The sequence below is a fragment of the Eleutherodactylus coqui genome, chromosome 10, assembly GCF_035609145.1.
Source record: "Eleutherodactylus coqui strain aEleCoq1 chromosome 10, aEleCoq1.hap1, whole genome shotgun sequence".
In the NCBI taxonomy this organism is placed as follows: domain Eukaryota; kingdom Metazoa; phylum Chordata; class Amphibia; order Anura; family Eleutherodactylidae; genus Eleutherodactylus; species Eleutherodactylus coqui.
This window is the reverse complement of record NC_089846.1, coordinates 24,481,919-24,508,539: the sequence shown is the minus strand read 5'-3', so window position 1 is coordinate 24,508,539 and position 26,621 is coordinate 24,481,919. Positions and strand designations below refer to the sequence as shown.

Genomic DNA, 26,621 nt, shown 5'->3' with positions numbered 1-26,621 from the left:
GTTTCTTGCAATCCTAAAATTGGCTGGATTAAATAAAAGAATTGTGTGGGACTTTGGTGGTAAACACTTCAGAAATGTAATATTTTACCTCAGAAACAGACAGCATTGCCAAAGCAACCAATCAGAGCTCAGCTTTTATTTCGTAAACTGCTTTAGAAAAATCAAAAGTGAACCAAGATTTGTTGTTTCTGTCCAGAAGGCTAGTTTTGCTCAGAAGGCTGTTTTTAAGACTAAATCCCACTATAATGTCCCAAAGAAAGCTCAACGTGTTACTGTATGGACTGTCGGTTACTACTGTACTGGCTCCAGTACTGGGGAACTACAATTCCCATCTTTGCTCTGACAGCGTGATGGCCTGCTGGGAGTTGTAGTTTTTTAACAGCCGCACAGCCTGCGCTAGCAGATAACCGTTGCGCAACAAAGAACTACACTACCCGGCATGCGCCGCGACTTCCCCCGGCTGCGGCCTCCTGGATGAGGGAATAGTAATGGCGGCCCCCGGGTCTTCTCAGGCTCCTATATCGTTTGGTTTCAGTCGTGTTTCCAAACCGAAGCTCATCGTTCAGAGCCGAGAGGAGGCGGGAGACGGGGAGGAGAAGGAGTATGTGCTGGGGGCGGAGGGGAAGGAGCTGCTGAGGTGAGAGTCCCCTGTTATTGCTGGTGACACCAGTGTGGCTTCTGCCACAGCTCTGGTTGGCACCTGCATTGTCTGCTGGCATGAGTGCCAGATTTGACTTTTAGGCCACCAGGAAAGCTGGTTATATGTTCTATGGGAGTTATTATGGCCGCCATATTTGTTGTTGCAGTCGCCAGCGCACATGCGGATGCGTCCCACAGCACATAGTGCGACTTTTGCGCAAGCATCATTTGAGCTGGATGCTGTCATGGCGGCCCGCATTTCTCCTTCTGACCCACGCCAGCCTGTATGGATTTTGCAGGTTTGGCAGTGGGGATTTAAAGGGATCCTCGGGATAGATCATCAATAGTTGATCGGCTGCGGTCCGCCATTCGGTAACCTGGATGATCAGCAGAGCGGGTGCATGCTGTCAGCACCGCTATATACAGGAGTCAGAGTGGTAAGCCGCTGCTCCGACCACTATGTAGTGGCCGGCGCTTGCAACTGCAGGTGCAACTCGCATTGATATCAACGAGACCCCAGCCTGCAATTACAAGCAACGGCCACTACATAGTGGTCGGAGCAGCGGCTTTCGCTCCAACCCCTGTGTCTAGCAGTACTGATAGCATGCAAGTGGCGGACCCCGGCTGATCAACTATGATCTATCCAGTAGGATAGGTTATCAATAGTATCGGTGCCTGGAGAGCCCCTTTAAGCCCCCTAGTGCCCCAGCAGCGATGCCGCCCTGTTCATCCACATGGGGGTCTGATAGGTCTTCACCACAGAGAATAATGGTTGCTTATTTATTTTAGAACATTTCCGGTACGTCCGAACATCACGCCGGGTCATTAAGGGCGGCCGCACACGGGCTTAAGCTCATATACGCTTGGCGTACATGTGCTATGCAGGGCGCACCATGGTGGGCTATAGCACCCGGCTTAGCCCTTTTTACTGTACTTTCTTTGCACTGCCAGGACCGCACAGATTGGCGCGGTCCCATCAGCGCCATGTTTGAGTAGACGGGGCAGCTGTTTAGTAGGCATGGGTGTTATTGTTTAATCCTGCACAATCGCGCAGTTCAGTGCGCGGTTTCGGGCAGACGGGGGGCGTTGGTGCGGAATTGCGCACCGAAATACAGCATGTTGTGGGGGTTTTTTCGGCGGGACACAAATGACAAACTTTGGTGACTCCAGGACTTCTGCCGGGCTTAAACACTCCCCGTTGGAATGTGAAACCCGAGCGAGAAGTGAACAAGTCTTAGCGATGAGCTGCCTGACTATATCGGCTGCGCGGACGAGCTGGTGATGATGTCACTGTCTCCTTCGCTCGGGGAAACGGGAATCGTGCATTATTCAGTACGTGTAAAAAGGCCATTAGGGTTCTTCCTCAGGCTAATAGCATAGATCTGAACAATAGAGGATGAGGAGAGGAGTAAGTACTTAAGTATCCACTGATAACGATATGAAAGTTTTATGGTCCCTAAATTAGTGTTCGGGGGTCACCAGGCCAGCGTGTTATCTCTGCTCCAGACTTCTCATATGATGCATGAATCCACTTGAGATGTTTAGGCCCGTGATGATGTCGTCAAAGATGGTTCTAAACTTGTAATCCCAAATCCTTCTGTGACGTTGAGATGTGAAGTTGCCTTTTATTATAGTAACTTGCATGTGATGTATGTCGTGTCCGTAAATATACGGTACTTGGTCCTGGGCTTTAGTCCTTGCTGATAGCAAAAATACGACGCAGGATCAAAGCCTCCGCTTCTGCAATCGGACAGGAGCAAGTTAAGTCCCCAGCTGTTAGTCACAGCAGAGGACCCGGAGGAGAAGTACTTTTTTAACCGCTTCTTCCTTCTCCTTTCCCGTGTGCATAGCACTCAATGAACGCCATGTACTATGAAGTGAAAGGGGAAGTATTCCACTATGGGACCCATGATCACGTGACTGCTGGTTGTTCCCTGTTACAGCAGAGCTGCAGGGTCCCAGCAGACCCTGATCAGCTCTATTAGTGACTATTGTCCCTAAAGGGGGATGTTTTACCTGTAACTGGGGCTCCTATGGATGCTGCTCTCATAGATGCCCCAGCTTCAGGGAAAAAGTGTGAAATAATAATTAAAAAAAACACAATGCAAATGACCCCCCCCCCCCCCCCCCGAGGTCTTATGACGTCTTGGGGGACATAGATGATATGACCTAAAACCGTCGCCGTATGCGCCCTGTAATCCAAAACTATACATTCTATATATCAAAATGTCCGAAAAAAATGAGGAACCCAATCCCGTAACTTATTTTAGTGTAAATATACTAATAAACAAAACTATAAATGTTAAAAAATATTTTTTTTGCTGTTTACCCCCTATAAAACTAAAAAATAGAAAAAAAGTTAGCGCAAAAATCTATAAAAACAATAGTCCTATATGTGACGGGAAAAAAAAAAAAACACAGCAAGAATAATTTTGGTAGCTGAAGGAACAAAATCTCGCAGTAAAAACACCACATGGGTAAAATCCCTAAAAAGTGTCTGGTCCGTCAGGGGTTAAGATGGTACAGATGTTCCTCTCTGTCGGGTTGGAGCAGATCCGGTTGATGTATTTGCGGTGGGATCGGAGGTATGTGGGCCGATCGATGGGTTTTCAGTATTGAGTTGTTTAACCCTTTCCAATCCATTTATTTTTTCTCACCCATTCTCCCCAGCTCCAAATAAATTGGAGCTGGGGAGAATGGGTGAGAAAAAATACATTTTCCCTGCACCCTCCTGAACTGACAGAGTTTAGGAGGGTGCAGGGAGGGACCTGCTTACTTGTCCGGCGTCTTCCGCATTCTCCTTCTGCCTCCCGGCTCGGCGATCATGTGACCGCTGGGGTCAGGTGGCACCTGGCGGTCACATGATCGCCGGGCCGGTAGACAGAAGGAGAATGCGCAAGACGTCAGTCAGGTAAGCAGGTCCTCCCACAGTGCAGGCTCCCGTCTCGGCGTTCATGTGACCGCCGGGGGTCAGGTAACACCGGCGGTCACATGATCGCCGGCCGGAATCTATGCATTGCATAGTGCTAATTAAGCGCTATGTAATGTGTAAAGGAGAAGGCAGAAAGGGTTAAAAATCCTTTCTGCCTTCTCCTCGGTGGTCCTCGATGACGACCAGTGCAGGAGTGTATCTGCACCCGATGTGTCTGACGATCGGGTGCAGATACACTCCTGCACTGCAGTGTCGGGCCTGCCCCGACATCGGAGCTGTGGAGGGAAATTATGATGTCGGGGCAGGCCCGACATTGGACTGGAAAGGGTTAAAGACTTTTTGTCCATATTGTTGCTTCCTGCACACGGGCAGCTCAATGTCAGGCTGCAACCGGTGCAGCACTATCTGCTCCCCTGTCTTTGTTTTCATAAAAATAGTAGTGGTGTCAGGACGGCCGACTCCTCGGTGGAACACAACGGCCCCATTGTAAGTCAGGTGACGGCGGTGCCCTACAAGTGTTGGGTGGAGTAAGTGAGCTAGCTGGCAGGAGGCCCACATGAGACTCCGACGGCGCTCTGGGGGTAGATGATAAATGCTGTTTATGGGATAACCTTTTTAAGAAGGCCCTATAATGGTGTTCATCCTGATCTACCTAGTTCATGGATGCCGGGAATACAGTGGTTTATGTTCACACCTCCGTGAAACTGCTGACATGCCACAGTTAATGTGGGCGAATAACCTATTACATAAAACAGGGCTAATCCACATGCGGATCCGCTGGGACAGCTCTGGTTTTTCAGAAGAAGCCATGTTGGATTCGCGTATGCTAAATCTGACGTGTGAATATAGCTTAAGGCTACCTGCACACGGGCGAGCGCGATATCGGGCCGAGAAACTTGGCCTGACTTTGCACTCGTGAACGTGCAGTTTACCCGTGGATGCCAGGCATTTTCATGCAAAAACACATCGCATCTGTGAAATTCCGATCCTCTTGCGTGAGTTTCTCGCGCGATAGACGATCAGTAGTGTCCCCCGTTTATTTCAATGGGAAACGGCATGCAACGCTTTAACGGTCCCTTTGAAATCAATGGGAAATGTGTTCCGAGAAATGCGAAAAGATCGAGCATGCTGCAAAAACATCGCTCATGTACATGATCCCATTCAAAAGAATGGGGTTCATATTCGCGCATCTCGCAGCGCACAAATGTCATGTAAGTTTATCGGCCGTGTGGGGAGGGGGGTGGTGGGGAGGGGTGTAGTTCAGCTAATTTTTGTCATTGACCCCCGGCATTATTTTTCCGGTAGATGATGCTTTTTAACCTTGCTCGCTCTTACTCTTTGCAGCACTAAACCAGTTCCAGAGGCCAAACCGCTAGTGATCCCACTAATCCAGAAGAACCGCTGGTCCCAGCTCAGCAAAGAGAGGGCTGAAAATGGCGGCTCACAGGAAGCCCTCGACCCGGTGCTCTCGCAGGCCGTGCAGGAGCTTATTGACGGTATGTTGTGTCTCGTTAGTCCTCTCTCTCTGCAGTAAGCCGGTCGCACTCGGGGCTTTCATTTGGTCCAGTTTGTGACATTAATTAGACTTTAAATCCAGATCTTGTGAGCGGTTCGGATGATCTGCGGTTCTCTGTTGTATTGGGACGTTTTTATATTTTCCTAACTTGTTGGAAATGTTGAAAATATGATAGGAATGGGGATCATCTCCTCATTTTACCACTAGCTGGGAGGGGGAATTGGAAATGTGAAAAGGGGGCATTTTACAATCCCCTACGGTTAGCAGTCGCAAGGATATTCACCGCTTCATGCAGTCCAATGTTAAGGAGTGACGGATGAGTGTGGGGTAAGTATGGAGCGGGCGCTCAGGAGCCAAGCCTGTTCCATCTCTAGCTGGTGTCACTTGTCACAAACAGCTGCAGCGGCCAGGAACGGACCGGGTAAGGGGTTATTCACACGAGCTGTATATTACATATGTAATACAGAGTGAATAGAATCCATTAATTACAATCAATTTATTCACATGCGTATTTTTCATGCAATTTTCGGTCGCATGAAAAAAAACAAAAAAAAACACGGCATGTTCTATTTTGCTCCATATTGCGAAACAAAATAGGCAATTAACCCATTTAGGACCAGCCACAGTAAATTTACGGCGGCTGGTCCTGGGCTTAGAACACCGCCAATAGTAAAATTACGGCGGTGCTCTAAGTCTCCTGCTCTGCAATCCAGTCAGAGGCAGGAACGGGTTATCAGCTGTTAGTGACAGCTGATAACCCGGAGCAGAAGGCAGGAGAGGTTTTTAACCCTTCCTGCCTTCTGCTTCCCCGATATACAGTGCTCAATGAGCACTGTATAGGGAAAGTGAAAGTAAGATGTACTTTCACTACGGGAGCCTCGGGGGGGGGGGGGGGTCATGTGACCTCCCGGGATTCCCTGCTATGCAGAGCTGGAGGGTCAGACTAGACCCTGGCAGCTCTGCAGGTGACTAATGTCACCACGGGGGTTGCTTCCCCCTGTAACTAGGGCTCCTATGGACGCCTCAGCTACAGTGGGAAAGTGTCAAATAAAGAAAAAAAATATGTGAATGTCTCCCAGAGGTCTTATATGACGTCATGGGGGACATAGATAGTAAAAAAACACAATTACATACATAAGTAAAACAAAACAACAGAATAAAACAACAATATATACATAAGAAAGAGAATAACACAAAGCAGACGCCAACAAAAACCGTCGCCGTATGCGCCCTGTAAACCAAAACCATACATATTATATATCAAAACGTCCAAAACAAATAGAGGAACCCTTTCCCATACTTTATTTTAGTGTAAATATAAAAATAATTTAAAAAAATTATAAATGTTAAAAAAACGATTTTCAAAAGAATCTTTTTACCCCCAATAAAACTAAAAAACGGGGAAAAAAATTAAGTGAAAAAGATGTAAAAAATAGTCCTGTATGTCACAGGAAAAAAAAACGCTGCAAAAATAATTTTGGTAGCTAAAGGAAAAAAAATAGAGCAGTAAAACTGCCACATGGGTAAAATCCCTAAAAAGTGTCTGGTCCTTAAGGTACAAAACAGCCTGGTCCTTAAGGGGTTAAAGTCAATTGGGCCACACAAGTATGCTGTGAATACACCCGATACGTGCCTATTCACTGCATATTTATGCTGGAAATCAATGGGGCCTATTGTGTTTGTGTTCACATGAAAAGCGCAATTCTCACAAATACGCAATGTATCGATCTGTAAAAGGGCTGCGTATTTACAGACCGGACGTTGCATACACACGCGGGAATGAGCCCTGACTGTGATACCGGCTGTTAACCCTTAAATCTTTGCAGTTAGTGCCGACCACAGAATTTAAATGGCTTGACAGAGAGAGGGGACCCCGTCCTGATGCGATCATGGGGAGGTGTTCACTCTCCGTGGCAGTCTGAGGCCTTGTGAAGGCTCCCAGGGCTGTCATGAACTTCAACCTATTAAGCTCTGTATATAGGAGGTCGCCCCCCGCCCCTAAAAGTCTGATCTATTAAAATAATGCTGAAATTCACCCTGGCTACCAAAAAATGGAATAAAAAGTGATGAAGTCAGATGCACCCCAAAATGGTACCAGTACAAACTACAGCTCTCCATGCAAAAACGGCAAGTGTCATTGCTGGAAGATATAAACGGTTGTGGGTTTCAGATGGCGACAAAAGAATTTTTATTTTTATTTTTTGAAGTAGTAAAACCTAAATCTATCTAGATTTGGTATGGCCGTGATCGCACTGGCCTGTAGAATAAACCTACGTGTCATTTTTACTGCATCATTAACATCATAAAAACAAAGCCTCCCCAAAAATGTTGCAACTGCATTTTTTTCTCCACCGCACCCCATTTACAAGTTTGTAAACGTTTTTCAGTATATTAGATGATTCATTAAGCGGTACCATTAAAAATACAACTCGGCCCTATAAAACAAGCCCTAATACGGCTGAATTGATGGAAAGATAAATGTAACCCCTGTGGGGATGAAGACAATAGACAGCCATTGAGAGAGAGTACAGAACTAAGTGTCGCGGCTCTCCATGGAGCAGTGAGCTGGAGCGAGGTAAGGGCCACTCTTAAGGCTGGTTTACACTAGCAGATGATCGCTCAGACGACAGTTTGAGTGACGACATTTTGCATAAACTATTAAAGGGGTTGTCCCGAGGCAGCAAGTGGGTCTATACACTTCTGTATGGCCATAATAATGCACTTTGTAATGTACATTGTGCATTAATTATGAGCCATACAGAAGTTATAAAAAGTTTTATACTTACCTGCTCCGTTGCTGGCGTCCTCGTCTCCATGGTGCCGACTAATTTTCGCCCTCCGATGGCCAAATTAGCCGCGCTTGCGCAGTCCGGGTCTTCTCCTCTTCTCTATGGGGCTCCGTGTAGCTCCGCCCCGTCACGTGCCGATTCCAGCCAATCAGGAGGCTGGAATCGGCAATGGACCGCACAGAAGCCCTGCGGTCCATGAAGACAGAGGATCCCGGCGGCCATCTTCAGCAGGTGAGTATGAAGACGCCGGACCGCCGGGATTCAGGTAAGCGCTGTGCGGGTGGTTTTTTTAACCCCTGCATCGGGGTTGTCTCGCGCCGAACGGGGGGGGGGGGGGGTTTTAAAAAAAAAAAAACCCGTTTCGGCGCGGGACATCTCCTTTAAGTAGCTACTCGGCTACTTAAATACCAATTAAGTGTGCAAATGAAGCCTTAGCTGAATGCAGTTAATAGCCAGAGGGCTACTATCTGCGTTCAGATGCTTTGTTCTCCACGGGAAACAATGCTATTAGCACTACCATGGAGAACTACTGATAAGAGTGAAGGACGATTTTTAGGTTGGACTGAATTTAACGATCAGCTAGCGGTGCCCAAAAAACACACGATGGGCGCACATTTACACGCACCGATTATCACTAAAACGATCGTCAATTAGCGACTTTTTTTTTTTCTTAAAGTGATCATCGGCTGGTGTAAATGGGCCTTTAGTGTAACTGACAGATTTAAAGGGGATCATCCACCAGGAGAGAAGCCATCTACAGCTGAACTAGGGAACAATCAGAGCTGGCAGGGAGAAAAAAATAGGAGGGCTGAGCCAAAGTACCATTTATCAACTCCAGGGCGTCCAGAAAGCTCGTCACAAGAGGATCCATCCGCCTTTTCTCTGTCAAATAACTTTTAGGTGCTGCGGCACCTTGTAGGGGGGCCTAAGCCAAGCCTACCTGTCAAGAGCGAATAACCTATAATCCCCTGCTGCTCCAGGACAGCCATAAAGAAAGACTCACAGATCCTCAAGCAAGAGTTCCTCCTTAAATTCAGTAGACATTAAAAGTCTTTTCTTTGTCATTAGGTGCACCAAAAATCTCCAAAGTGCCAATATCCGTGGCAATTGAGCCTCAACATATAGACATTCTACCGCATATAAATAGTGTGGTGGTGGACTAGGAGAAGGTGGTTGTGTATGTGAGAAAGTAGAGTCAGCTCTTATGTCCTTTTTGCAGGAGCGAGTGACGTCACCGCTAACTCTTTCGCAATCGCTGGTGCAGAATGTTTAGACAGGTACATCATCATTGAGAATTGGTCCCTTCTCCTTCAGTGCTTCACTGTACCTATGTACAACACTGAGCGGGGAGCGTTTAAACGTAACGAGAAGTGAGCGAGCCGGCGATGACTCTTATGCTGGCTGAAACTGAACGACAAACAAAGTGCACGATGGCTTCACATTTAGACGTAACGATTACCGCACACTTTCGTTTGAGCGAATTGAGAGCAGCAATCTTCACATGTAAATGGACCCTTAGATTTAGAATAGTATTTTGATCACACCCTGAACCCTTCCTGAGGTCATTACCATTAGTCCTATGTGAATAACTGAGGTGGCCACATCCCACTTCCACTGGGAGAGGATTCTGTGCTCTTGTATTAGTGTTTGTGCTTTGTAACTTCTTTATTTGTTTACTCACAACAGAAGTTGTCGTTTCCCTTGATCCAACATTGTGCTTTTGCCCAAACATTAAATTGTCTCATAGTTTTACTGTTTACTTTGTTGCAGCCATGATGTACATGAAAAGGGTCCTGGGTATTAGTGTAACTTGACACCACCGGAAGCTAGAGGTTTGACAGGGGGAACGCCCCTCTCACACCCCTAGCTCCCGATAGGGTGAATGCACAAAAGTGCTTGAAGGTCCTAAAGTCGGTGTATGTGAGGAGTACGATGTGCAAGGTGAGTCAACACACCTGCACAGCTCCAGCCCTTTGGCCCTGTGCTGACGTTCTGGGGTCCCAGCTGTCGTCCTCCTGCACCTGTAAGCCTCCGCAGGCTGTAATGAACATTCCCCCGGCGCACTTGGGACCCTGATGTGGCCTGCCAGGTCTCCTACTGCTGCTGTATGCCCCCGAAATGCTGTAACAGTGTTCTACGCGGCTCTACGCTCCCTGCTGTCCTCATGCAGTGTGGTCGGGACGCATGGAGTGTATGGCGCCGCTGCCGCCTCCGTGCTGCTGTATGTCAGCATGGCCTGTGTGACTTACAGGCGGTCCGGCGGTGTGTCCTCCCTGCTGCCTAGTGGAACTGCACGCATACCTGGGGTGGGGGTGTGTGAGGAAAAGGAGCTGCTTATGCACCGCTGGCCGCAAAGTTCCTCCACAGCACTCTGTATTAAGTTACTTTGGGCAAATGTGCTCACCGCTGCTATAGACAGCGGGGTGCCGGCTCCTCCGCTGGCAGGAAATGGGTTTTTACGCAGGGCCAATCCTGGGCAGTAGCACTGGCCGTCAACAAACACAGGTGCAGGGTGCCGTCCTGTACTACAGCACATTATCCTCCAGCATAAGATTAGTGGCCTTCCAGGACCTTCAGGCAAGTTACATCTGCAGCCAATCAGGTACAGGGGGCGTCACCACCATCATTCTTGATTCGACCAGAACTTCCTGGTGGCGTCAAGATGGACTAGTACCATGGTCCTGTTAGGGAATTGCTGTTTATGCAGAAACTTTAATAGTATACACATTTGGCTTTATTGGTTCTGAATACCCTAGATGCTTAAATTGTTTCCACTGCGTTTCATTTTATTCATTTATTATTTTTTTATTGTTCTCTTTGTATGAAGAATCTCGTAAAAAGGAGCAGGATGATGCCGAAGGGGACCAAAGTATCAGCATACCCCTACTCATGCAAAACAGAGTACCTGACGGCTATGAAGATGGAGACAAAGTAAATGTGAGCCTGAGGCCGGAGTCTGTAAGTCATAGTTTTTTTGCTTTGCATTACAGAATTGTCTAAAAAGTAATACTTGTATGGCTATTTGTATTGCTGGCGGTCTGTGCCCTTCTTTACCTGTATTACCTGCCTGTGTAGTAATGGCTCAGGCTGCCCTGAATGGGCACAAAACATGAGAGAGAAGACAGGAAATATTCTTGGGTCAATGTCAGTTTATTTGTTCAGTTGTTTGCTTTTTACTGATATGTTTGATCTCGTGTTCTTATTCTACAGGCACAGGCTGCAGATTATGAAGTGGTACCCGTAGAACATTATGGAATGGCAATGCTGAGAGGGATGGGCTGGAAGGAGGGAGAAGGCATTGGAAAGACCTTTAAACAGTGCGTATGATATAAGTGCCGTATGTAATTGTTAAAGGGGTTAAAGGGTTAAAGGAGAGCCTATGAGCTGCCACACAAGGCATAGCCACTAGTAACGATGAGCTAGTGTACCCCCTTCACTGCGCAGGGGGTCCTGATTGTCTGCACCACTTCCACTTGAAAATTATTGGCCTGTTCTAAGCGTAGGACATAGAGATGAGTGAGTATACTCGCTAAGGCACATTACTCGAGCGAGTAGTGCCTTAGCCGAGTATCTCCCCGCTCCTCTCTAAAGATTCGGGGGCCAGCGCGGGTGACAGGTGAGTTGCGGCGGGGAGCAGGGGGAAGAGAGGGAGAGAGAGATCTCCCGCCCCCCAAATCTTTAGAGACGAGCGGGGAGATACTCGGCTAAGGCACTACTCACTCGAGTAATGTGCCTTAGCGAGTATACTCGCTCATCTCTAGTAGGACATCAATGTTTAACAGTTGTTTATCCCTTTTACCTATGACTCTTGGCCCATGTAAAAGAAATTTAAAACCAGGGCTGATCAGGATGCTTTACTGATTGATGCTCGTTATCTTAGGCCGAGAATCGCCCCGTGTAAAAAAGGACCTTTAAATTGTAGCTTTTCCAGTTAAACCTGATTTTGAAATGCAAAATGTAATTGAGAACTTCCTCTGTTTCATCATCCCTCACTGCCTGGACGCCTGCGTGATAAATGCCCCTATTGATGCATCATATCCCAGCTATACTGATTGCTGGATGTAAATCGTAATACTTGGCTGTTTCCAATGAATAAACCACTTGGGTTCCTCCTGTAACCACGGTCACTTGTGACAAATCGCTGCCTTGTAGATAACTAGGACTCCATAAGGAAATAATGGCTTCATTGAAAGCAAGTATATGGTGAAGGCTTTGCAGACTTGTGCGTTTTAACCAATCATGTAAGTAAAGAAAACCTGTATATAACCTCAGTTTTTTGTTTCCCCACAGGGATGTGAAGCCGTTAGAGCAGAAGCTCCGTCCCAAGGGGCTAGGGCTCGGAGCTGACCGGTCTGCTATCAGTGACCTTGAACCCCAGAAACCCCGCAGACCCTTGAAACCAGGGGACAAACCAGAGGAAGAAGCCAAAGGTCTTGGTACAGGAAGCACAGTGTTGATAGAGAATGGCACCCACAAGGAGCTGTATGGGAAGGTGTGACTATTATTGTGTCTGTTTTTCAAGGAAAACATGGAATTTCATCATAATCATCATCATCACTATACCATGATTGTTATTTATTTTCCCTCTATCTAGGTCGAAGGCCTGGATGCAGACAACTGCCGAGCAATGGTAAAGCTTGCTATCGGAGGAAAAGTCGTGACCATCTCTCAGTTTGCATTACGATTAGTCAGTAGTGCAGAATACAACAAATATGCCAAGGATCTTAGTAAGTACAACATGGTGATTTATTTCCCAGCCGTGCGTGATGATTGAAAGTGACAGGAGGCAGACGCGTCACTCCCATTCGGATTTATGATCTTCTCCATGTGATACATTCTTATATAATTACATCAGATTACGCTGACTCGATATAAGCTCACGTGATGGGCGTTGCACACTCTTAGGTTTTCTGTCCTGCAGCCTCCTGTGATTGTCTGTCGCCTCCACCCAATGTCCGGTTCAGATAGCACAGCAGATTACAAAGTACATTTTTGCTTCTGTCTGACGCTTTTCAGCTTCTTATCCTAAGTACAAAGGACTTAGTTGGTTACCTGGATATGTGTTTACAGAAGAATTACTGATTTACTCAGTTCTGTTAGGCTGACGGCTGGCTTTATATACCTGCAATCAGTCTACAGCTTTTGTGAATTAAAAGGTATTTGAGGAAAGTCCTTTAACATGGGATGATTAGTGTTCAGATTCCCGTTGAACGATAATCATCCTGTGTTGCATGCAGCAACTGAACGGGAATTGTTGGGTCGTTTAGTTTCTGCATGCACCTACTGTCAATAGTGGTGTGTGTGTCTGTGTGTCTGTGTCATTGTGTCATTTTAACCCTACCTGTGGTGATAATGAGATGACTGCTGAAAAGTTTTCTCTACAGTACAGGAAGTGTCTTGTAAAGTTTTTAGTAGTTTGTGCGAACTGCATTATTATTATTTAATATATAAATCTAGATTATGACGAATTTGAAGTAATAATCATACAGTTTAAATGAGCCATTACTTGTTCTTCTTGGTTGCAGAACAATTTGGCCTGCATAGACCCAGGTGCGAAAGAAGTGTAATATAGAAAAACTTGAGGTGTTTACATAACTCCCCCCCCCCCCCCCCCCCAAAAAAAAAGTCTTTTATAATAGTCAAATTGTTGAGTTCAAGCCCACCCAGAATAATCCCTATGCCCTGCATGAATGTCTACACATTCTCCCTTAGAGACATAAATGACATTAAAGGCTTTTCTACGAATACCCGTTTAATATCTCACTGGTGGGCAGTGCAATCCTTGAATATTGGCCCTCACTTGTACGTCTGCTTTAGTATTCAGAACTGTGTATATGTTGTTTTCCAGGTCGATTAAGTAAAGCAGAGCAGCGTGAAAATAAAGACCAGCAGCGGAGGGAACACTCGCCAGATGGGGAGCAAAGACGACGAGACGATGAAGACACCAGAGAACAGAAAAGAAATGGACACTCTAGTAGCAAAGACAAGAGACCTCGACCAAAGAGCCCCGACAGAGAAAAAGAGAAGAAGAAGCAAAAACAGGAAGAACAGTGGTAAGTCATTGTCTGCAGACAGGTGGTGGTAAGCTGCCGGGTGTAGTTGCTCACTAGAACGCATTATAGTTTGCAGGGTGATGGTTCTCTATTCCTTTTCCTCTATGATCATATGAGTAAAGCCAGAACAGCACAGAATGTGGACTATATGACCAGTTTCAGTGCTGATCTGTTTATATGTAGTTTGCCACTGATAAAAATGACTAAAATTATTCGATGTGCAATATTGTCTTATGGTAAGTAAATAGTAATTGCCATCTCCTGGCTGGGTGGTATGGTGGAGGAGAGCTCACTGGATGCATCAATAAGCTAGTTCTGTGATAGAGTTGTTCGCTCCGTCCCCCATGGGTTTGTCCGCATTTGTTGCACCGCTCTTCTAGCTGTTTCCTTCTATTACTATCAGGGGGGCTGTGAAGCTGCTGCAATTAGTTAGGAATCTCAGTCACTATTCATAGAGATGCTGACGCATCTTCTCTATTGATCAGATCTGGTTTCCTTAACCCCTTCAGGCCTGCTTTGGACCTAATAATGCAATGATTTCTTGGGATTTTCATGTCCGCATTTCAAAAGCCATAACTTCTTTTTATATAATTTTTCAATCTACAAGCTATATAAGTACTTGATTTCACTGCGTGGCAAGTTGTAGTTGTTTCCACCATTTTGGGTCAAGCAAGTCCCTTCTTTTTTTTTTTCTTCCTTCTTTTTTTAAATCACTTTTATTGAAATCTTTTTGGAAGTTGAAACAAAGTGTATTTGTGTGTGTGTGTTTTAAAGCTTTTATTTTTTTTAATGGCATTTGCCATGCAAGATTAAGTGTATTTAATTTATTAAACCTGTAGGAAAACAAGACCTGGATACATATCTGCATGTTGTACCTTAATCTAGCACTTCTGTGGAGTTTTTATAAAAACTATGTTCTTGTATAAGCTACTAGCCATATCTGAGTGACACACCCCCCCCCCCCCCCCCTTTTTTTTCTTCTTTTTTTAAGTAGATCCTTACACCGCTGCCACTACAACACAGTACCCGTAGGAGGAGCATCCCAGTTGCCCAACAATGTCAGTGCTGTCAGGCTCAGAGCACTTGGCTCTGGGTCACACCATCCTACAGACTCTGCACCATAAATACAGTTTTGTTGAATTTTCATGGTCTGTTCCCCTCTGGTTTCTGCTTGGGTGAACACTCCAACCCATTTGGCACAGGTGTTTTTTTTTTTAATTAGCAGGAGACCGCAAAAAGGTGCCTACTTGATTCTGACCATTTCTGGGAACATATGGACAAGTAAGCTCTAGAGGCCAGTTCACATGGTGCAATGCTGCATGGCGGCCCAGGTTATTATGGTGCGGTGTCCATGGGATGGTGTTGCCCAGAGGCATGGTGGCTGAGCTTGGCAGCAGTGGTGGTGGTAAGCATCTGGGTTGCTCCTCCTGTGGGTCCTGTGTAACGGTGGTAAGGGTCACCAAAATGAAATCGAAGTGTAACACCGAACCTGATGTTTATAAATACCGCTGATAAGCGCTAGATCAATGTATAATAGGTGTATGCGCGCTCATGTGTTTGTTTGGTTTTTTTTTGTTCTACAGCCTTTGTGCTCAATTTATTGTATGGTCTGTTATGGATACTTCGATACCTAATATGTGTTGTTGTTTTTTTTTTTATTCTTTGAAAAAACAAAAAGGAATGGCCAACACTTTAATTTTTTTTTCCTTTAACGTGGTATTTTCTTGAACTATTTTTTTAAAATGTTTTACAATCGCTCAGGTAATACACTGCAGTACATCTGTACTGCAGTGCATTATCTGTATATTAACTGTTAGAATCCATGGCAGACCTAGCAACCCATCTGCCTTCTGTATTTCACAGCTGAGGGCCGAAGAGCTCGCAGAAGAAGCTCCCTCCCTCTCTGAACTCTGTACATGCTGCAACCAACATTAATTGCGATATGTAATGTGTTAATAATCGGGATTGCTGTATTGCCAATCCCCCTCCATTGCAGCAGAACGCTGCCTGTCGGTCACAGCCGGCTCCCACTGCAGATGGCGTGGGCCTGTGCCATCAATATACTGCAAATGTACAGCATTTTGCAGGAGTTCCTTGTACTTCATAGGACGGGAAGGGATTTAAGACCCTCTACTACTCGCTGTATGATCAACTGTTACATCTCGCCTAACACAGCTACGTAACAAGATGATCGCTGTCTCTTCTGATGTGCGCTCCCCGCGCCGTCTCTGCTGCCGCGCGCCCCCTACGCCGTCCCTGCTGCCGCGCGCTCCCTGTCTGTGTTGGATCTTGCACTGAGTTTTTCTTTGCCTGAAGCTTCAATAGAAGATCTTTTTGTTTCTTTCTCAGTTGGTTACGTCGCGACTTAAAAGTTCGATTTATAGACAAGCGCTACAAAGGCGGAAAATACTACAACTCCAAGGTAATTGTTACTGCTTCTTTATGACTAGGCGTTGCCTTCTGCAAGTGTTCTTATCTAAGATCTTTAATGATTTAGTTTCTCTGTAGTTGAATCTAGACGGCTGTTTTGTTGAGACAAGTTAATATCAGCTGCCTATTGCTGCGATCGCAGCCGGGGAGATGTAGTATTACATAAGGTGATTTTAATCTGCTAGAAGGAAAGCCGCTGCCGGTTAATGGCACTGGTATATCACCGGAGCGCCCCCTATCTGGTCTGCAATATATTCCTGGTTACTGGGCTATCACAATTGATCCAGGAGGCCATTTTTTAATCAGCCGAACTCTGCCAGTCTTATATCCCAGGTGGATACACAAGAGAGCCTGGCGTTTACTCATACAAATCAGATCCTAGGAAGTTCCTGCCGGTAGTTATGCAGCCTGTACAGGGGTGTCATGTACTACTGAGTGACCGTTGTCTATGGTGGCTCCTGCAGGAGTCACACAACAGCATTGCTTTTGATTGTGTTCTTCACAATTAAAAAAATATATAAAATAAGTTGTTTTTTTTTGGTTAGTTCCCTCAAGTCACTTAAAAACTTTCTGAGGCTAACAAGTTAAACACAATGATCAAGGCAGCACATGTGGATCTTGTCACATATCTGTGTTGTTTTTGTGCTTCTGTTAATTAACTCAGCCCAGTGTGAGATTCCTTATGTTCTTCATGATTTTCACACTCAACCTCTGTCCAATCAGACACTGAGCTGCCCATACACCTCTAATAAGCTGTTAGCCAAGAGCTATCTTCCATGCAAATAAGGAAGATGGAACAATACGTCTGCAGTGCCACCTATTGGAAGGCAGCATTCCTGCAAGTCAATGTCAGACGCTTTTATACAAGTCTTTATAACAACCATTGGGAATTCAAAATAAAAAGCCAGAAAACCATACACATACAGCTGTTTCGGGGTTTTGCCCCTCATCAGTGTGCAGAAGGTTTCTTTCACTAGCCAAGCCAAAAACCTACTGCATACTGATGAGGGGCAAAACTTCCTAAACAGCTGTCTGTGTATGGTTTTCAATTCCCAATCATTATTATAAAGGGTCTGATATTGATTTGCAGGAATGCTGCCATCCAATAGGTGGCGCTGCAGAGCTATTGTTTAATCTTCCTTATTTGCATATTTCCCAGAGGAGCAAAGATGGCTCTAAGTCTCCTCACTCACCTCCTAGGTGCTCTCCCTAAGGAAAGATGATACACGTCCTTACTCCCATGTACACATAAATGCTTGGTACGGCCAAGCGCAATTTTTGCCCCCCCATTACACCTTCAATAACTGTTTGTACAGTTGACAGCTGTTTCACCAGCTCCCCCCATACACATGCATGTTCGGATTGGCCTTGTGTTCAGGGAGTTAAGTCACAAACAGACAGCTCTGACTGTGACTTACCTCCAGGGTGGGCATAAGGATGTGTGTTGTAATTCAGCATTCCCCATCCTTCTTTTCCCCAACATCTCCCTCTGGGGAAAGTCGTGAGGCCTGGTCCCATCACCGAAAGCACGTTCAGACAATTCTTGTCTAATGTGTATAGGAGGACCTTCGGTGGCATTAAAGGGGTATTCTGGGCATTTACTATTGATGACCTATCAGAATTGAAGTCAATGGGACTGACTGCATCTGCTACACTTGCACCATGACCACCGATGCAGATGTTAAGCCCCGCTGCACTGACAGCAGGCTGGAGGATCAGCGGGGATCCTGAGCAGAGGGCCCCTGCTGATCAACTATTGATGACCTATTCTGAGGATAGTAAATACCTGGAATATCCCTTTAAGCAAGGTGATGGCTGGTTTGTAATATCTTACTCTATTATTCCTCCCTGCAGATGTTGATAGAAGATGTTTTGAGCCCCACAACCTGCGTGTGTCGGACAGAAAGTGGACGTATCCTGGAAGGTAAGTACAGGCCCAAACTCAATTCCCAGCCCGATATCGCCCTCGGCAGTGTGAAGGAGCGCTGACTCTGCCTAGACTTAACATAGGAACTTTGACCTTGCCTGACTGATCCCTCAATGTGTCAAACTCCAATTTTATGAATTTTACAGCGGTGGTGAGGATGTCACAAATTTAATGACACCAAAATCCTCCCACCAAAGGTCACGCAAAGGAGTCAGTGTGGCGCAAGAAAAAGCCTGTAGGCTTTTTTTATATTAGATTCTGCAAAATTTTGGACTTTTTAGGGCTAGCTCCTCCTACTAGCTATACATCTTCTGCAGGCACCAAGCTAGTCTTAGCTTATTGACCGCAGGAGGCAGACCTTTTCCTTCATTAGTCTTTGGTTTTCATGACATGGAGACTTCAGGGCTGGCATTACTCTGTTTACCCCACTGAGGAGGGCAAACAGACTGGATCTAAACTCTCTGTTCACAGCCTGACCTTCAGAAGACAAGGCGGCTCAGTCAACGTTAGTTTGACCCTGACCCACCAGCCTTAGACACCCTCACGTTGGAGCAGTACAGGAGTCCACCCTTCTGATAACCGTCTTCAAGCCATTTTCTGTCACTGCAGCACGTTGCGTCCAAGGTATTTGGCCTCCCCGTCCAAGTCAAAACTGACAAAGTAACGGCCGTCGCGTACATAAATCACCACGGCGGGACCTGCATCTTGGAGATAATCATAGAAGTAGCCAAGATCCTCATACGGGCCAAAGGTGACCTTTCAGTGGTCTGGCAGGAAAACAGTCGACCCGGAGGATGTGAGTTGCACCCCGTCTTGTTTCATGAGCTCTGTCAGAGATTAGGTCATCCGGATGTCAGTCTGAAAGCATCCAGAATCGGCCACAAATTTTCAGTCTACGTGTCCAGATCTCGGGACCCCCAGGCTCGGGCACTGGGTGCTCTAGTAATTCATCAGGACCAATTCCATTCACAGTACATTTTCTTTTCCTTTTACATCTCGACTTCTCAAGAAGGTCAAAATGGAGGGTCTGCTGGTGGCTCTCATCATCCCGATTGGTCTTGTTGACACTCTGTGGCCCCCTCCCTTTTTGAGAAGATCTTCTCTTACAGGGACCCACCTTCCACCCCAGTATGTCCATGCATCGTTTAATGGCGTGGGAGTTGAAGCAGCGGTCCTGAGAGCCCATGATGGCTAGGAAGCTGTCGTCTTTCCAAATCTATCATTGTGTCTGGAAGACATTTTTTCTCTCGTGCAAACAACGAGACATCCACCCCATGCGGTTTTGTATCTCGCCTTCTGCCTTTCCTACAAGAAGGGTTAAACCTGGGACTGGGTCTTCATTCCCTTGAGAGTCCGGTATCTTCGTTGTCCGTTCTTTTTCAGCGCCCTCTGGCCTCGAAGTGACTGCTTTGGAATGTCCCATTGCCCTAGGCTGTGTCTCCCAATGCAACGGTTGACAAAATGTAAGATTTTTGTACTTGCCATAAAATCTTTCTTGTCTCGTTTATTGGGGAAAAACCACACCCACCCAAAGCGGCGTTCTCATCTGTTCTCATCCTTGCTGGAGTTCTCTCTCTGGAGGTCCACATGGTTCTGAGCACATTGTCTAAGGTTTACGGTTTTCTCTTTAACTGTTGTTTTAACCTGTTTTTATCATCGTTGCTTCTGCTTGCATTCAAACTTGCTAACTTGGTGCCTGCTGGAAGGGTATAGCTGGCAGGAGGAGCTAACCCCTTTTTTTTTTTTTGCTTACTGTCTGCCTCCTAGTAGCAGTAGCTATACCCATGGTCCTAGGCTGTGTCCCCCAATGAATGAGATGAGAAGATTTTTGTACTTGCCATTTTTCATATAATAAAATAGATTTTATGGCAAGTTGTTTTTTTTTAAAAAAACAACTTTAAGATATGTAATATTTATACATTTTATTAAACTTTTTATTTTTCCTCTCACTGGAGACTTGAACTTGCAATTGCCTGATCACTCGTACAATATACTGCAATGCTTTAGTATTACGGTATATTGTACTTTTAACATCCGCTGTGCTTCTTAAGTCAGACTGAGATCCATGGCAACCTATCAGCATCCCACAATCGCGTCGTGGGGGAATGTCTAACCATGTCTAAACAGTTAAATGACCATTGATTGGTGCTTGTTCCAATCACAGCTGTTCTCTGCAGTTGTCAGCTGTATCAAGCAGCTGATAGCTGCCAGGTATGAAGCTCCCGATGCATTCTCCATACTCACCCCACAGATCAATGACGTACATTTAGATCATTGGTTGTTAAGTGTTTTAAAAAAAAAATTGGGGGAACATTGGAAAGTATATAAAGCTCCTCTGTGAGGAAAAAAAACCCTCCGGTGCAAACTTCAAATCTTCAACATTGGAATGTATACTGTGGATTCCACCCTTAGCAATGCATTAGCAAAATCCATAGCAAACCTGCTGCAGAAAATACATCCCTTATGGATGTTCCCTAGCAGAGAAAATGAATTTGATTCTTTCTCCTTGGTCTTTGCACACTGTCTCGTCAAAAAAAAAAGTGCCGGATTAGCAGACCCTCCGGATTACTGCAAGAATTTCCCTGAAATCGCCACAAATTTTAGGTCCCAGAAATAAAATGTATGTATTAGCAGTAGCTTTTCTTTCTTTCTTTTTTTCCAGACGTGAGGCTCCTCCCGGTCCATTGGCTGTCTGATTTTGTAGCTCTGCCCTATTTCAGTATAATTACGCTTTAGAGAATTAGTTGCTACAAGCAGTTTGATTATTCAGGTTGCCGAATAGTTTTGGCCATGTAATGTAGGTTTTACATGTTTGACAAATCCTTATGATCTGTTTGTACTGTTCTTACTTGCAGATATAAAGCAGGACATGCTGGAAACGGTCATCCCTAAAGATGTCGGCGACTATGTGATGGTGGTGTTGGGAAAACATCGAGGGCAGGCAAGTAGACAGTTTTTGTTAACATGGACAACAATCCCACAGTTTGCACTCAGGTGCCCTTTGTGGTGACTTGTTCTTCCGGGTTGCTTGTGAGTAGAGATGAGTGAGCGTACTCGGTTCGGGTGTTTTTGCACTTGAGCACCGCTTTTTCCGGGTAACTGACTACTCGGATGAAAAGATTCCGGGGGCGCCAGGGGTGAGCGGGGGGTTGAAGAGGGGAGGGGGGGGGAGCTCCCCCCCTGTTCCCCACTGCTACCCCCCGCTCCACCCTGGCGCCCCCGGAATCTTTTCGTCCTAGTAGTCAGTTACTCGGAAAAAGCGGTGCTCGAGTGCAAAAACACCCGAACCGAGTACGCTCGCTCATCTCTACTTGTGAACATATCTTCTATTGTAATATAAAGGGAGAAGGCCAACTAGAGTTGAGCTGCAGCTCCATAGAAAGTCTATAAAGCCCTTATGCTGCTTGTGATGACAGCTCAATGGGCATAGCGCTCAGATAATCCCTTTTTGGGGTCAGTAGGGGGTTTCAGCACCCAGAACCCACCGATCAAAACTTTTGACATGCTACTATGATATACCAGAAGTTTTTAAATACGTTTTTAGTTCTTTACATGCAGTTTGTTGCAGCACACATTTCATTGCTATTCTCAATAGTAGTCGCTCTCAGACAACCAGAATATTCTACAGAATGTCCAAGGTTCAGACTGTCGTCACTGTTTTTGTTGCAGCAGCTGTGTTTGGATTCAGATCTTCATGCAAATGATGCCGCACACAAATTAGTTATACGTATACCACAGTAGCTGGAGAAATGTACCCAGCTGCCTTTATTTTAGCAGTGAAGAAGTGCCGCCTCAAAGTAAAATCTAGGGTGTGAGATCCCGGACTCCAGACTTTATTCATGCTGTAATATGCTGGTCTGCACCCTCAGCTCTTCAGTTAAAAGGGTTATCTGCACTCTTACTATTGATGGCCTATTCTCAGAATTGGTCCTCAATAGTTGATTGGCATGGGTCTGCCGCTCAGGATCAGCTGATTTCCAGCACCATTGTCAATGAGGACAGTGTGGAAAGCAGATGGTGCTGTCGGTCTTGCAGCAGCCTGGTTTGGTACTAGAGACACATCTCCCATTGAATTCAATGGGAACTGAGCCTGTGGTACCAAAAAACTAGGCCGCTGCAATGTTGACAGTGCTGTCCGTATTGACAGCGGTGCCGAGAAACAGCTGATCAACAGAGATCCCGGGAATCAGACCCCCGCTGATTTTTTTTATTTTTTAAATCTTGCTGTTTTATCCTGAGAATCAGTCATCATATTAAAAGTCTGGACAGCCCCTTTTAAGAAACTACAACTCCATTCATACCCGGGCCAAAAGGTGACGGGTAGAGATGAGCGAGTAGTGCCTTAGCCGAGTATCTCCCCGCTCGTCTCTAAAGATTCGGGGGCCGGCGCGGGTGACAGGTGAGTTGCGGCGGGGGGGGGGGGGAGTTGAGAGACAGGAAGAGAGAGATCTCCCCTCCGTTCCTTCCCGCTCTCCCCCGCCGCTCCCCGAATCTTTAGAGGCGAGCGGGGAGATACTCAGCTAAGGCACTACTCGCTCAAGTAATGTGCCTTAGTGAGTATACTCACTCATCCCTAGTGACAGGGCATATCCACTAACTTGTTACTGAAGATGTTTTTTGTTTTTCCTCAGGTGGGGAAGATCCTACATAGAGAGAGGCAGAAGAGCAGAGCGTTGGTGCAGTTAGAAGGGGATGATGATGATGCCGTCACCTTCAGCTATGACGTCATTTGTCACTATACCGGGATGCGTGAGGACTGACGACTGCAAGAGCCATGGCAAATACAACTTTTGTACATTTTATCCAGGCTATTGTATCATTTTTTATTTAATACCTGTAAATAAATATTTTTTTTCTGTAAAATATTTATAGTTTTAATATGTAAACTAGCACTTTAATATAAACTGCCTCAAAGGGGTGGCTCATGGATATGAGAGCTGTGTTGGCTGGTTACTACAGATCCAGTACTCCAGGGAAGCAGCAAATTTTGCTGAATTACCATCTGCTTCTCTTTTTTTTTTTTTTTTTTTTTTTCAGCAACTGCTAGAGGATTACTGTAGTACGGTATTACATGTAGTTTCTCAAATGAGAAAAATGAGTTGTTTTTTGCGTTTTTTTTTTAAATGCTTTTTGACGTGCAGAATAAAAAGCGTATTCAGCTTATTGTACACGTTGTTACGGATGCGTCAATACCAAATATGTTCCATTAAAAAATTTTTTTACCCTTTTTTTATGCTAATATGAGAAAAAGCATAAAGGGTTTTATTTTATTTTTTTATGCTTCCTCTGTGAACCTTTCCCATGCCGCAATCTACATAGATCGCGGCAGGGAAGAGGTTAACAGCGGGGGGAGAAGGGGCGCATCTCCGATGCACCCACGCTGTTGCAGCGGGAGGTCAGCTATGACTGACAGCCTGCTCCCGCTGCGGCATAGCGTGAGATCTGTCATGATCTCACGCTATCCCTATGATGTAAGAGTAGGTCATTTTGCGGGAAGTACCCCCGCTCCCATGATGTACCCTTAGGTCATGGGGAGGGGAGGGGTTAACCTTATTGATTGGGATGATGTCCTCAGAAATAAGACCACAGACAATAAATGGGAAATTTTTAAAACCATCTTAAATACTCCCTGTGTAAGGTTCATACCTTACAGGAATAAGAAGGTTGGGAATTGGAGAAAACCAATGTGGATCACAAAAGATGTAAAGGGGGCCATAAAACCAAAAAGAAAACATTTAAACTACTTAAACAAGAAGGCAATGAAGAAGCACTAAAAATCTATAAGGAGAAAAAAAAATGTAAAAAGCAAATAAAAGCAGCAAAAGTGGAGACAGACTCCTTGCCAAAAAGAGTAAAACTAACCTTAAAATGTTCCACTATATAAATAGTAAAAAGATTAAATTGGAAAGTGTTGGACCTTTTTAAAAAGGAATGATGGAAAAATAATCGAGGATGATGAGAAAGCAAATCTGTTAAATAGTTTTTCTCCAGTTTATTTACCCATGAAAATGAAAAGACAAGTGAAATGCAGAGTGATAAAGTAAACTCTCCATTAAATGTCACTATTCCAACCCAGGACGAAGTGCAGAGCCATCTTAAAGATATCAAAATGGAAAAATTGCCTGGTCCTGATGGCATACACCCCTGAGTTCTAAGGGAATTAAGTAATGTGATAGAGCATTATTTCTTATATTTAAGGATTCTGTAGTGACGGGGTCTGTTCCACAAGTGTGGTGCCAATATTCAAAAAGGGGTCAAAAAGTGAACCTGGAGCCTGCAGGCTGGCAAGTCTTGCTTCTATTGTGGGTAAATTGTTTGAAGGGTTTCTAAGAGATGCCATCCTGGAGGACCTCAAGGGAAATAGCTGTATAATACTGTATTGGGATGGCTTTATGAGAGGGCACTTCTGTCAAACCAACCTGATCAGCTTCTACGAGGAGATAAGTTCTAGACTGGATCGGGGAGAGTCATTAGATCTTCTATATCTGGACTTTTCCAAAGTGTTTGATACTGCGCCGAATAAGAGGTTTGTATATAAAATGAGAATACTTGGTCTGAGCAGGAATGTGTATAAGTGGGTAAGTAACTGGCTTAGTGATAGAAAACAGCGGTGGTTATAAATGGTACATACTCTAATTGGGTCACTGTCACAAGGTGGTACCACAGGGGGGCAGTATTGGGCCCTATTCTAAATATATTAATGACCTGGTAGAAGGATTGAAGAGAAATTTACAAATGACACAAAACTATGTAAATTAATAAACACGAGAGGACAGAATCCGGTTGCAAAAAGATCTGGATAAGTTGGGGGCATAAAAGTGGCAAATGAGATTTAACATTGATAAATGTAAGGTTATACACATGGGCAGAGGAATACGTGTCACCATTACACACTAAAGGGGAAACCACTGGGAAACGCTGACCTGGAATAGGACTTGGGGATTTAAATTAAAGCGATGCTCCAGGCCTGGACAAACAAGGATGGGTGAACTGCTCCTCTGACTACCCGATGCACACTGTGCATAGCATGCATTGGTAGTATAGGGCACTACATGCTGACCTGACTGGTCAGTACCTCTCGTGTGGACAGCACTGGTTAATCAAAGCAGGTGGTGTGCCTTAGACTAATGATGAAGACTCATGCAGTGTGCACTAGGTAGTCAGAGAGAAGCAGTTGCGGCCATCTGTTTGTCCAGGCCCAGAGGGTTGCTTTAACTGGAGTGACTTAAGGTCTAGGGGCGCATGACGAGAACATTGTTGTTCCTCTTTACAAGTCACCGGTCAGACCACACATGGGATATGCTGGATAGTTTGGGACATCTAGTCAAAAAGGACATATCAGAGCTTATCAAAACGGGTTATTTAGTTTAGAAAAAAGACGGCTGAGGGGCGACCTAATAACTATGTATAAATATAGCTGGGGACAATACAGAGATCTCCCCCATCATATATGTATACCCAGGACTGTGACTGTAACAAGGGGGCACCCTCCACGTCTAGAGGAAAGGTTTCTACACCGACATAGAAGGGGGTTCTTTGCTGTAAGAGCAGTGAGACTATGGAATTCTCTGCCTGAGGATGTGGGGATGGCGAACTCACTAAAAGTACAAGAAAGGCCGGATGACTTTCTTGAGTAATCATGATATAGTCAGATTACTTCAGAAGGGTCAGTGATCCAGAAATGATCTTGATTGCCAGAGTGGGGTCAGGAAGAAATTTTTTTCCCCTAAAATGAGGAAAAAATTAGCTTCAACCTCAAATTTTTTTTTTTTTTCTTTTTGCCTTCGTCTGGATCAACAATGCGGGAGAATAAGCTTAACTATGTGGACATATGTCCACCTTACGCATGGTTGCTGCTACCTGATGATGGGCAGTGTCGCCATGTTGTATGCAGTACCGCCAGGCAGTGAGCGTTAAGTGTGTAAAATAAGCAAATATGTAATTTTTCTCTCTTGGCCTGAGGCTTGAATTAAACAAAATGTAAGTTCATAAATATTGGAGCAAAGGAATCTAACGAAAGAAGCAATACTACCTGTTGGTTTCCCTGCCAGTATGTCTACTAGGCTGCAGCAATGATGTCACATCTACAGCATGTAATCCCCGGCCTCGGTGGTGTAGAGCAAGAGAACACTGAGGCCGGCAATTGTTAACAACACTTGTTAGGCCGGCTTCACATGGGCAAGAAAATCGCACGAGATTTGTGCGCTGCGAGGAGTGCGACTATGAGCCCCATTCTTTTGAAGGGTGTTATACACATACCATCTTTGTACATGTTCTTGCTTCGCTTCTCCCATTGTTTTCAATGGGGCCGGCGGCAGCATAGCATCACATGCGA

At 45.3% G+C, this 26,621-nt stretch overlaps 1 protein-coding gene across 1 annotated transcript; it reads left to right on the top strand.

The window, feature by feature from the left end:
- Positions 1-449: 449 nt before the first annotated feature.
- GPKOW (G-patch domain and KOW motifs) lies at positions 450-23,149 on the top strand. Its single transcript, XM_066580602.1, has 11 exons — positions 450-637; positions 4,916-5,067; positions 10,704-10,834; positions 11,087-11,193; positions 12,167-12,368; positions 12,471-12,603; positions 13,725-13,929; positions 16,279-16,351; positions 18,214-18,283; positions 21,142-21,227; positions 22,918-23,149. Exons 1-11 carry the CDS (start codon positions 489-491, stop codon positions 23,044-23,046), a joined length of 1,437 nt encoding a protein of 478 aa, XP_066436699.1. The 5' UTR covers positions 450-488; the 3' UTR covers positions 23,047-23,149.
- Positions 23,150-26,621: the final 3,472 nt, after the last annotated feature.